Raw genomic sequence first — 12,707 nt, forward strand, 5'->3', positions numbered from 1 at the left:
CCTGGTACAGATGCACCCAGAGCCCCTTCTGCCTTTTGTCCTTCGGCAAGGCGGAGGTTTGGAACAAAGCCAGGAAGGCGCGAGGGTGGGGGTGGCGGGGGAGTGAGGGAAATCCGCCTCCACAGGCGCCCACTCCTTTCCCCTCGGCCACGGATACCCACGCCGCTGGAGAACGGGACTGCAACGGGTGGGGGGAGGGAGGAGGATGAGGAGAAAGAGGAGGGGCCAGGGCCGGTGAGCTCATGACGTCCCTCCTCCTCCTCCTCCCCGAGCGCTCCTCCTCCTCCTCCTCAGCCTCCCCACGTCCTTTTTTGTTTTGTTAATGAAACGCTTTCCCTTTTAACTCCGCCCCCACCGCCTCCTCCTCCTCCTTCGGCCCTCCTGCGCGCTCCCGCTCGGGCCTGTTCTGTCCTGCCGCGCGCGCTCCCCTCCCTTTCTCCCCCTCCCTCCCTCCCTCTCTCTCTCCCTCTGGCGCGCGCGCTCCCGCGGGGCTTTCTCTTGACCGCCGTGGTTTGCGCGCGCGCGCAGGTGGTGGTGCTGCTGCTGCTGCCTTCTTGAGTCCCACTCAACCTTTCCTCCCTGCTCTTCTTTCCTTCCTTTCCTCCTTCTCCCCAAAACGAATCGCCGCCGGGAACTGAGGAGCGGAGGTGGAGGAGGAGGAGGAAGAAGAAGAGACGAGGAGGAGAGCTGGACCAAGAGGAGGAGGAGGAGGAGTCCCTTCCCACGTGAAGAGAGAGAGAGAGAGCCCCCTCCCCTCATGGAAGAAAGCCTGGACGGAGCAGGAGGGCAGGCGAGCTGACGGAGTCTCCTCCTCCTCCTCCTCCTCTTGCTCCTCTCTTCCCGTTAGAAGCCTCTCCCCTCGCCTTCCCTTTCTCTTCCCATTTGAGCCGCGTTGGGAGTGGGCTGCGGGGTCGTGAGAGGCCTGTCCCCGCCCCTGCCGACCCTCTCTCCCTTGCCCTTCCCCTTCCTGGCTCCTTGCGCGCCCTCCCCTCCTCCTCCTCCCCCTCCGTCCAATGTGTGCGGGGTTCCCTTCCCCGCCACCCTCCTCCCTCGCAGCCCCTGCCCGGGACGAATGCGCTCCCCGGCCCCTCTCCTTTGCCGCGCTCCAATAAGAGGATCCCCTCCCCGCCTTGCCCTCCTCCTCCTCCTGCCTCCTTCCCTTCCTCCCCCGCTTTCCCCTCTCGCTTGAACTCGCTTGCCATTTCCCTTCCCGCTGCTGCTGCTTCTCCTCCGCTCATCCCCACCTGCCCGCCTCGCTGCAAAGGCAGGATACACCGAGAAAGAGAGGCGGGGGACTCCTCTCCGATGCCTCGGGCGCCTGCCTGCTCGGATGCTCCGAGGAGGACGCGGGAAGCGGCCCCGGAGGAGGGAAGGATGCCGGCGGGGGTGAGGAGGAGGCGGACTTGAGGCTTGGCGTGGCCATGGATGGGGCGGCATGCTTCAGGGTCGCCTTGCTCTCGCTGCTCCTCGCCCGCGGGAGGGCTCTCCCTCTCCTCCTCCTCATGCTCTCCCGCCCGGCGCCGTCTTCGGCCTCGCCAGGTAAGGAAACACAGCAAGCCTTCCTCTTCCTCTTCCTCCTCTTCTAGGCTCCAGGCATTCCCCTCCAGCATCTTTAGCTGGACCTCCCAGGCCCAGCATGGTCTCCCTTTTGGATGTCTTGGGGGAAAAAACTCCTCCTGTCTTGCCTTTCCTGGATACAGTGTGATGGGACTGCGTTTTGGAGTGCGCCTCTTGATACACTGTAGCTGCTACCACTTGAATAATAATAATAATAATTATTATTATTATTATTGGGTTAAAGTAAAGGTTTTCCCTGACGTTAAGGGGGTTGGTGGTCATCTCCATTTCTAAGCCGAAGAGCCAGCCTTGTCCGTAGACACCTCCAAGCCATGTGGCCGACATGACTGCATGGAGCACCTTTCCTGGATACAGTGTGATGGGACTGTGTTTTGGAGTGCACCTCTTGATACACTGTAGCTGCTACCACATAAATTATATTATTGGGTTAAGGTAAAGGTTTCCTCTGACGTTAAGGGGGTTGGTGGTCATCTCCATTTCTAAGCCGAAGAGCCGGCCTTGTCCGTAGACACCTCCAAGGTCATGTGGCCGGCATGATTGCATGGAGCGCCGTTACCTTCCTGCCGGAGCGGTATCTATTCATCTACTCACATTGGCATGTTTTCGAACTGCTAGGTTGGGTTGCTGTGGTTAAATAAAAGGGGGAGAGCTTATGTGGTGTTGACAATTGGAAGCAATATAGTCTGGAAAGCTTTACAGTAGAGTCTCACTTATCCAAGCCTCGCTTATCCAAGCTTCTGGATTATCCAAGCCATTTTTGTAGTCAGTGTTTTGAGTATACAGTAGAGTCTCACTTATCCAAGCTAAACGGGCCAGCAGAAGCTTGGATAAGCGAATATCTTGGATAATAAGGAGGGATTAAGGAAAAGCCTATTAAACATCAAATTAACAAATTTGACAGAAAAAGTAGTTCAATACACAGTAATGTTATGTTGTAATTACTGTATTTATGAATTTAGCACCAAAATATCACGATATATTGAAAACATTGACAACAAAAATGGCTTGGATAATCCAGAGGCTTGGACAAGCGAGGCTTGGATTAGTGAGACTCTACTGTATCGTGATATTTTGGTGCTAAATTCCTAAATACAGTAATTACAACATAACATTACTATGTATTGAACTACTTTTTCTGTCAAATTCTGGAAATCTTTATTGGTTGTTTCTTGTGTGTGTGTGTGTGTGTCACCTAAGAGACATTTTGCAGGGCTTCTGCAAATTGAGATGAGGATAGAGGAGGAAGGAAAGCTGTACAGTTTGGAAGGGAAGGCTTCCCCAGTCAGTTCAGCTTTTGTTACATAACTGAATTTCTAAAATGAAAAAGGCCAGACTCTATGTCTATTGAAATGGAATTATATCCTAAGGAGTGAATGGCCTTCCACCTGGTCACTACTTGGAGTAGGGCTGATATTTGGGCTCCATTCTAAAAAGAGATGGAGTTGGTCCATTTGGGATTTGCATGTTTCAGGGGAATTGGTCGAGGTGCTTGCCCAAAAGCGGGTCGAGGTGCTTGCCCAAAAGCGAACAGTAGGCACATTTAAAGAGCGTTTCTAGGATGAGACAATGCATGCATTTGGAGCTCTTAGTGGAACAGCTAGTGTTGAAATGAGGAAATGAACCCAGTATACAATTCTGCAAGACTAAACACTGCTCTTTTCCAAGGAATAAATACCACATAATTAATCTTTAGGTGTTGATTTGAAACATGCTTGGTTATTATTTTCTCAGTATGTTAGGATACATTATTAGAAAAATGCCACCCTAAACTTGATGGTCTTGAATTTCTGAGATAGCTTTTGAGAGGGTATCCACCATCTAAAATCTAGGTTTAAAGGCATTTTTTTGGAAAATATATGAATACAGCAATACCTCAAAATTACTGTTACATCAGTGCAACAAATGCAGTCTCATAGGAAGAAAAATTTGCTAGCCATTGATCAAAGCTTTGTTGTGTGTTTGAGTAGCCAAGCAATATTAACTTATTTACATGTTAGTAAATAATACTGTTTTGCTTCCTTGACATTTATAAATCTGTATTTTTTTAAAAAAAATCAAAGGAGGAGCTACACCACTCCATTAATATTATGGCCCAGATTGTCAAAAGCAAAGCTGGAAGTAATTTTGATAGATTCTTTATATGTATTTGAGTACAAGATACCACAGGGTCAGGATATTTCAGAGTTACCAAGTGTTCAAGCACAAGAGTAAGATCTTCATTGGCATTCAAGCTATCATTAGAAATAGATTATGGTATGACACCCTTATCCATGGAGTCAGTATCCAAAATTTCATTTACCTACATTTTTAAAAAATCCCTCCTGGAAGTGCCTGTAACCTTTCTAAGTCTTCCAGTGCTGTTCAGTGATATACTTCTAATCCAAATACAGTAAAACTATCTGTTTGGTACTATCCATGATTTTAATTATCCACAGAGCAGATGAATTTTGGAACATATCTCCAGTGAATACTGGGGGTCTTACTGCATTCCTTAGAGAAAGAGAACATCAAAGCCTGGATGGCCACCTGTTGGGAATGCTTTTATTGTATATTCCATTGTGCATTTCTGAATGCAAGAGATTGAGCTGAATGGACCTTGTGGTCTCTTCCAACTCAGTGATATTGTGAACAGATTGAATCTCAGAGAAACACTGCTCTTTTGTCAGCTGGATCAAGTGCTATGATCATTAGTATGCTCAAGATTTTGACGTGGCTCTTGACCAGAAATGCAAAGAGAAAGAATGGGAGATGTCTGGGTCGACAGCAGTATGAGTGAAAAAGATTTTGGAGTGGAGTCCTCATGAGCAACAAGTTAAACAAGCCAACAATGTGATACGGCAGCTTAAAAAGCCAATGAGATTTTGGCCTGCATTAATAGGAGTACAGTGTCTGGGAAGTCATGCTACCCCTCTATTTTGCCTTGGTCAGACCACACCTGGAATACTTCGTCCAGTTCTGGGCACCACAGTTTGAGGGAGATGTTGACGAGCTGGAATGTGTCCAGAGGAGGGCGACTAAAATGATCAAAAGTCTGGAGAACAAGTCCTATGAGGAGCAGCTTAAAGAGCTGGACATGTTTAGCCTGCAGAAGAGAAGGCTGAGAGGAGACATGATGACCATGTATAAATATGTGAGGGGAAGTCATAGGGAGGAGGGAGCAAGCTTGTTTTCTGCTGCCCTGGAGACCAGGACGTGGAACAATGGCTCAAATTACAGGAAAGGAGATTCCACCTGAACATTAGGAAGAACTTCCTCACTGTGAGAGCTGTTCAGCAGTGGAACTCTCTGCCCCAGAGTGTGGGGGAGGCTCTTTCTTAGGAGGCTTTTAAACAGAGGCTAGATGGCCATCTGTTGGGGATGCTTTGAATGCAATTTTCCTGCTTCTTGGGAGGGGGTTGGACTGGATGGCCCACGAGGTCTCTTCCGATTATGTGATTCTTACTGCAATTTTTTCCAACCAGATTATATAATGAAGAGCTATAAGAAATGTTTAAAATCACGAATTGGGTTTCCCCAAAATCATTATGCTTAATTAGATTTTTAAATAATTTGGAGTTCTTAGACAACAATTCTAGAATGGCAAACCCTTTGTGCAATCCTCCTTTCCATGAGTGGCTTTCTTATTCAGGGAAATAGTGACATCTCCAAGAATGGAGGGAGATATCTGGCTCCAAGATATCTTAAATGCCTATTCTTCAAACCAAGGAATGATAAGAAAGGTAGCCTGGAAATCACTTATCACATTGCCATGACAAAGCTCCACAAGGCCAAACGTTCTAGAAATAGGTCACTTTGAGACAACTACCCTTTCTTCCTGTTCTTTTTCTTTTCTTCCTCCTCGCTATTCCCATCTTTTTGTGCTTCCCTTTCCATATAACTACACAGATGAAAATACAGGATATTTGCCTTTAAAATATGTTGTTGTCATATGTTGAAAAGATTCTCAGCAAAGGAGAAAAAGCCCTCAAAATACAGAACATTCACTAGTTTCATTACTGAAACACCTTGAATTCATTTGTTGCATCAGCCATTCAGTGCTGTAGTATAGTGATAGGAAATGTGTGGCCTTTTATATGTTATTGGACTGGAAGTTTTATCTCTTACCACTAGCTGTGCTGGCTGATGCTGATGGCAGTCACAGAATCACAAATATCTAGGCAATGAGATATTCCATAAACTCTGCCATATTATTTATTTCTCAGCATAGTTCCCAGTGCTGGTTTTCATTTTGTAAAAGCTTAATGATTTGAACCATAGTATCTAAAGAACTTGTTGTACTTGTGTTGTACTGCTTGGAGAGATATGAAGGCCCAGGGGGCCAGAACAAAAACTATAAAGATTTAAAACCTTTTTTCTTTGAAGTTTTATATATATTTTTTGAAAAATGGATTATGAAATACCATACTTGTTTTAGAATACTAAATAAAATTCCTTACATTTTTTCTAAAAGTGATTTTTGAGTGTGTCAGGAGCCACTGCAAGTCGATTCTGGTGTGAGAGAATTGGCTGTCTGCAAGAATATTGCCCAGGGGACGCCTGGATTTTTTACTGTGGAAGACTTCTTTTATGTCCCCACATGGGAAACTGGAGCTGACAGATAGGAACTCACCCCGCTCCCCGGATTCGAACTGCCGACCTTGCAGTCAGCAGTCCTGCCAGCACAAGGGTTTAACCCATTGCACCACAATGTAGCATGAAGACTTTTATCTAAGACTGTGTGCAGAAGTGATAGTCAAAGTAGTACATGAGTTATTGGCCTTCAGACTATTGCATCTTTCTGGGAAAAAGAGAAATCATTGTAGCCAAATAAGCTACTTGCCCTTCACTAGTTTACGTATATCAAATTATCTGAGAAGCAATGATGTACAATAGCAAATCTTTGTAACTCTGGATCTTAGCTGACCTAGTTCTTTTTATAGGAATGAATGCCTTAAGTCTACTTAACATTGTGGAAGGGTATATTAGATACAGAATTTGTTGTTCTTTTACAAATGTTGATGGGTGTTTTTGTTCTTAGCATTGCTTGGTTCTCATAATCTGTCACAACCAAAGGGTTCCTTTGCAGTCCAAGACTCTTGTAGCTCTATTTTCAAAAAAACAGCAACTCAATTTACAATTATTTCCTGAATAAATATTTCAAGTAAACCAAACATGATAATTTTATTCCAAACCAAGTTCTACACAACTCATGTTTTTGTTCCTTCAATGTCCTCTGAGTATGCTTTGCCTAAGGAAAGAATTCCTTGGGTTACCATAGGTTGACAGCAACTTGAAGGCATGTACATCCTGTAATAAATTGAGTTTCATATGTGGAGTGTATTGATATTACATATATTTAAAATCTTTTAAAAATGAATTTCAAAAGTTTCAAAGTTTCTGGAAGATTACATTTTTTTTGATTGCTTGCTGTGGAAATCTTTAGAAGAAGCTTCTTTCTAAGTGCCACTTCTAGCCAAAGTTAGTTTAGTAAATATTTGTAATCAGATCTTGCCTTCAGTTGATACTGACTAGGGTTTGGAAATGGTTGCCTTCTTCATTTTCTTCTTTTTGATGAATTGCAAAAACCCCATGCTCTTTTACTAGGTTTTTCACAATAACTGCATTGTTCCAGCTGAGGCTGGTCAAGTCTAAAAAGAAGGTTTTGCCCCTTCTTAGGTTCTAGTCCCCTTTCCTTGAAAATTCAGAGAAACCTACATGGAGGATTGTTAACTGAGCCCTCCCCCCAATATCTGTCCTCTGTTTTGTTTCTTGGTCTTATAAAAAATGGTAGGAACTTGGGAGTTGATTCATATTAGAACTGGAGACCAACAAAACTGGCTTGCCATTCTAGTGCAGTCTTCTTACACTTAGCACCTTCCAGATGCGCCTAGACTACAGCTTTCAGCAGCAGCCAGGATTGCCATGGTCACTGGAGGATGTAGACATATACACGCAACCTTCCCTTCATATTTGTGGATTTAACTTTTGTAGATTATTATTCATGGCTTTGATTAATCTTGGAAAGGACCAAAAAGGCCATCTAGTCCAATTTCCAGCCATGCAGCAATACACAACTAAAACACTATTGAAAATGGCCATCAGTCTCTGTTTAAAGACTTTAAAAAATGGATTACTCAAAACCCTCTGAGGCAATCCATCCCATTTCCAAATAGCTTTTACAGTAAATATGTTTTTCTTAATGCTTAGGTGGAAATTTCTTTCTTTTTTGTAGTTTGAATCCATTAACTCATGTTACAATCTCTAGAGCAGTTATTCTCAACCTGTGGTCCATGGACCACCGGTGGTCTGCAAGAACTGAAATATGGTGCATGGCCTCACCATTACTACTACCGATAATAACACAGCTCAACCCAAAAAAATGTTCTTGGTGTATTCGTTTTTAGGCCTGTTCCTGGGGTTATTTGGGGTACTGATTCAGAAAATGGCATTGGATAGACCACATCATCTCTAAATTATTAAATATGGTTTTCTGTGTGTGAGCAGATGGCAACTACTGGATGGCATATGTTCTGTATCAGAAACTAGAGCTGATATGGTCTATCCAATGCAGTTTTCTGAATCAGCACCCCAAATAACCAAACTGAATCTAAAGTTGACCAAAAACTGATTCGTAACCCTTTTGGTACTAATGTTGGAGAATGGTCCCTGGTCAAAAAAGGTTGGGAATCATTGCTCTAAAGCAACAGAAAATAAATTTGCTCCATCTTCTACATGACACCCTTCACACACTTTAAGACAGCTACCATATCACTCTTCAAATCTTTCCCAAGCTAAACATACCCAGCTCACCAAGTTGTTCTTCGATAGCTTAATTTTCAGAACTTTGATCACTTTCTTCAAATTCCAGATTATTAATATCCTTCTTGAATTATGGTGCATAAAACTAGGCACAGTTGTCCAGGTGAGATCTGGGCAAAGCAGAACAGAATAGCACTACTATTTCCCTTGATCTGGACTGTTGATGCAGTCCAGAATTGCATTGGCTTTTTGGACCACTGCATCATACCGTTGACTCATGTTTATCTAAGACCACATATCCTTTTCATGTATCCTGCTTTGAAGCTAAGGGCCACCCATCCTATATTTATACATTTCATCTTTCCTGAAGTCTGGGAGAACCAAAGTTTGAATCCCTGTTGAGCCATGGTGATCATGAGCAAGTGACATAGAGAAGGGAGTGGCAAATCTCTCCTGAATTAATATTGCCAAGAAAATACTGTGACAGCAAAGGAATATTGTTTCAGCCAGTAGGAAAGGAGAATTATTGACTTAGGAAACTGTCTTTTATGGTTCTTTGTTATACAGTCATATAATATTTTGCTGTACCATTTAGATGCAGATGGAAATATATCTAACAACATTTTGAAAGCTATGCCAAGGCCAAGGGGCCAAGTGTAATGTGGAGAGCATGAACATGTTATTAAAGGAACCCTTGTTTAATTTGTCTTGACTGTGTTGTTTTAGTCTTATGGTTTGACAAGTTGGAGGTGGTTCTTATTTGTCATACAGAAAGGATGAGTAATACTCTTTTGGGTTGCTGAATAATTTATACATCATTGAGAATTTGTCATGTATCTGTTTTTTGGTTATCTCTTTGTACAGACTTTGCTCCAGAGATCATGTATTCAGCTTCATGAAGAAGTTTGTCGGCTCAAGCTATTCAGACTTGTAATCACATGTAATTATATGTTTGGTTTGGGATGTTTACCAAGCATTTCAGGGAGGAAAGCAATTCACAAATTAACAAGCAGTAATATTTGAGTATTCCAAAGGCTTTTCCACAGAAAAATATTGCTGATTTTCACATCTTTCCATTATTGAATAGGTTCCCTTTTTGTGCTTGTTGATGTAATTGGTTTCTTCCATTTTGTAACCATAAACCTTGTTAATGGGTTTGTGCTGATCATTGCGTTGGCCAATTCAGAGCAGCGACTTCTAAAAAGCTGTTATGTTCAGCATTCATATTACAATACAATAATAAATCTTGTTTAAAGTGTTCTGCCTGAGCTCTTTTTTCACATACCATGTTGATGAAACCTGATGAAATTTGATGAAATGTCTATACAGGTGACTTGCTTGTTGTGTTGTCTAATTTGCACAGGAGCACAGCTATATCCTGTTTAACATACTGGATTATAATCAGTGTATTAGTAATTGGGTGGGAGACTGCTAACGAATACCAGATGTGATAGGCCATATTTCAGAGGAAGGAACTAGCAAAACCACCTCCGAGTATTTCTTGCCTAAGGAAAACCTATTAAATTCATGGGGTCGACATAAACTGACAGGCAACACACACACACACATTGCATTTCTGTACTGGAGTAAATTGTTCTCCTGTCTCTTCTGAACCTAAAAACATATCAGCTCTAGAGCAATTATAATGTAGTATAAGTTGGAAATGACTTGAAGGCAAACAGCAATAACAACCAAACTCATCACTTTAGGATTAAAATGTTTCCACAGTTCGTTTAATGTCAAAGTCCACATATTTCAAAACCATTTGCATATACAAACGATATCTAAGTACAGGGTGTTTGAAAAAGAACTCCCTAGTTTTAAGTTTAAACACATTAAAACGAAGGAATTCTTTTTCAAACACTCTGTATATTTGTGTCCCCAAATATAGTTTACAAACTATATTTACAAACATAGTTACAAACATTTGACTTACAAACGACTCTTAGTTAAGAACGATGTTGAAACAACAGGAAATGAGAGAAATCTACCCCTATGAAGGGAAATTCACTCCTGGAAGAGTTGTCATGGGGAAAAAGTGTCTCCACTCAAGCTTTGTCACCAATCCTTGGTTCTACAACAAGCCAATTTTTTCAAAACCCAATTCTCACAGTGATAGAAAGTGAGGTCAAATCTTCTGAACAGGAGCACAGGCAGCAAAACAAACACCACAGGGATGTTAACCATTTCCTATGCTATCCAAAGCTAACACGTACATATATGGCTGGAGTTACAGTTAAAATGTGCCTGTTCAACTTACAAATGCAACTTAAGAAATGAAACCTACAGAACCTATGTTGTATATACCCACAAATAACAACATATATAATATCTCAAGCTGATATCATAATGTCATTCTGGTATTTGTTGGTGGGCTCCCATCCAAATACTAACTAAAACTGACCCTTCTTAGCTTCCAGGATCAGATGATACCTATAGGCTGTCAGTGAGACCTGTAAGTAAATGTGCATATGATTACAGTGTACAAAAGTTCTCATTTGAGATATGAATTATTATTTTCTATTACTTCAAAGGTGGATTTGCCCCTTTTCACATTATCTTATTTACATACACTAGCATGTACAACTTCATTTGCTAAAGCATAAAGTCTTTATCAGTTGAGAAAGAAGGAAAGATGGTTTGAGGTTGTAGGGAATTTTCACAGTCAACGAAAAGGCTTCGGATGTCTTGTCAAACGATACAAAAAACGGCTATGTCATGAAAACTGTTCTAGGAGAAAGGAAACCATATTTTGAGAAATCTGAATGATTCTACACTAAATTTGTTTTATGTTCTGATGGCTGGATTTTACACCAAGGGAAGATTATGTTCTCTATCTGCAATTTCCCCAGCTAAGTACATTGAATGTATGAAATGTTTATTTCAAACGTGTTTTGAAAATATTTTACTAAGTAGACACAACAGCTGTCCATTTCAACTGGAAGAACAGCATATAAACAATGGGTGACTCTGGAAGGTAAATATTTTGAAATATTGCATACATGTTCCCTTGCATACATGTTTCTTTGCCTCATAGACTACTGTAACTATCTCTTTTATTAATGCCAGGTGACAAAAGTTTTATAAAAGTGCTAATTAATGTAAGTTGGATCAGAGCTGTAGGCAGAGATATGGAGGTAAAATCACACATCTTTAAAATACTTTTGGGTCATCTTAACAGTATGACCTACTTCTGTGTGTGTTTCAGATTGTTTGCATCTCCCAGAAAGCCATTGCATATGTCAGTTGCCACAGTGACTTGACTTTCTGAACTTAACAGTTCCATTTGTTGGTCACTTTCATTAGCAAAGAGAAAGGGGGAGTAATCAATAACAGCAATTTACTTCACTTTTGTAATTGTCTCACAATCTCCACGGAGAGTCTGAAAGAATACATATTTTTTCTCTTGACATACATACATACAAAAAGCTTCCCTGACACAGTCTACAAAACAAGATTTATATGTGACAGTTTGCTGTTGACTGATAAGATGGTTCTCGGAGGTTTACTGGGTAGCCTGGGCTTTCAATTTATTGTTGCCCATGTTGCTTTTGGATCAATAATGCAAAGCAAACTTAATCACCCTGCAACCTCTTTTCTGATGGCAGAACTTCTTGCATTTGGAAATATTTACTTTGGGTTCATGTCTTTCATTTGCTTTGTATATGTTTCCTTTGAGTAATGACAATAATGTGATAATTGTCAGATGTGGCTTTTCATTTACCGTACATGTATAGCATCAGCAAATATGATTTGGTTGATAAAAGATTAGACTCTAAGCACCCTTTTCAAATCTCCATGTAGACATGCTGTGGAATCAGTGGATAATATATTTCAGAGCTCTGTTAACTGAAAGAGGGGATAACTTCCAAACCTTTCTTTATGGATATTATATTATGTAGTACACTAAATACTAATGATTGATTCTGACAGGGGTGTATGCATTTGTGCATCTCCTCTCCTGATCATGGTTAATCCCAAAGACTATGTAGATGAATCACATCCACAAATTATAATGCACTTTGCATGTTAATAGTGGTATAAAACAATAATAAATTTCACTCCCTTGGACTTTCCAGGATGGCAGCAGGGAGTAGCATGAGGTAGAAGTTCAAAACACACATTACATTTTTTTGGTATGTAGATGGCAGGGATACTGGTTCAGCTCCATGCCCAGAAGCATCCATGGTTATAAAACACTAAGACAAATGACTGAATTTTGGGGAAGTTGATTCAATAATATATGAATGTGTGGTTTGTTGTAAAATAAGTTGTGCCATTATGTCACGGGTGTTTTTCATGTTATATACAAGCGAGTTTCTCATTGATACCCATTTTCGTATAATAATAAAGTCAGAAGAGACCACAAGGACCATCTGGCCCAACTAACT

General features: G+C 41.4%; 1 protein-coding gene across 5 annotated transcripts in view; it reads left to right on the forward strand.

Moving 5' to 3' along the window:
- The first annotated feature begins 476 nt into the window (after nucleotides 1-476).
- The window catches only part of kiaa1549 (KIAA1549 ortholog), a 145,228-nt gene continuing 132,997 nt past the window's right edge, over nucleotides 477-12,707 (forward strand). For 3 of the 5 annotated variants that reach the window (XM_062983074.1, XM_062983075.1, XM_062983077.1), the window contains exon 1: nucleotides 477-1,539. In XM_062983074.1, the coding sequence (XP_062839144.1) occupies nucleotides 1,422-1,539 (118 nt within the window). In that variant the 5' untranslated portion in view covers nucleotides 477-1,421. The remainder of the gene's footprint in view (nucleotides 1,540-12,707) is intronic. The other 2 variants (XM_062983076.1, XM_008110547.2) reach the window with 2 other exon arrangements.

The sequence above is a fragment of the Anolis carolinensis genome, chromosome 5, assembly GCF_035594765.1.
Source record: "Anolis carolinensis isolate JA03-04 chromosome 5, rAnoCar3.1.pri, whole genome shotgun sequence".
Taxonomy (NCBI): domain Eukaryota; kingdom Metazoa; phylum Chordata; class Lepidosauria; order Squamata; family Dactyloidae; genus Anolis; species Anolis carolinensis.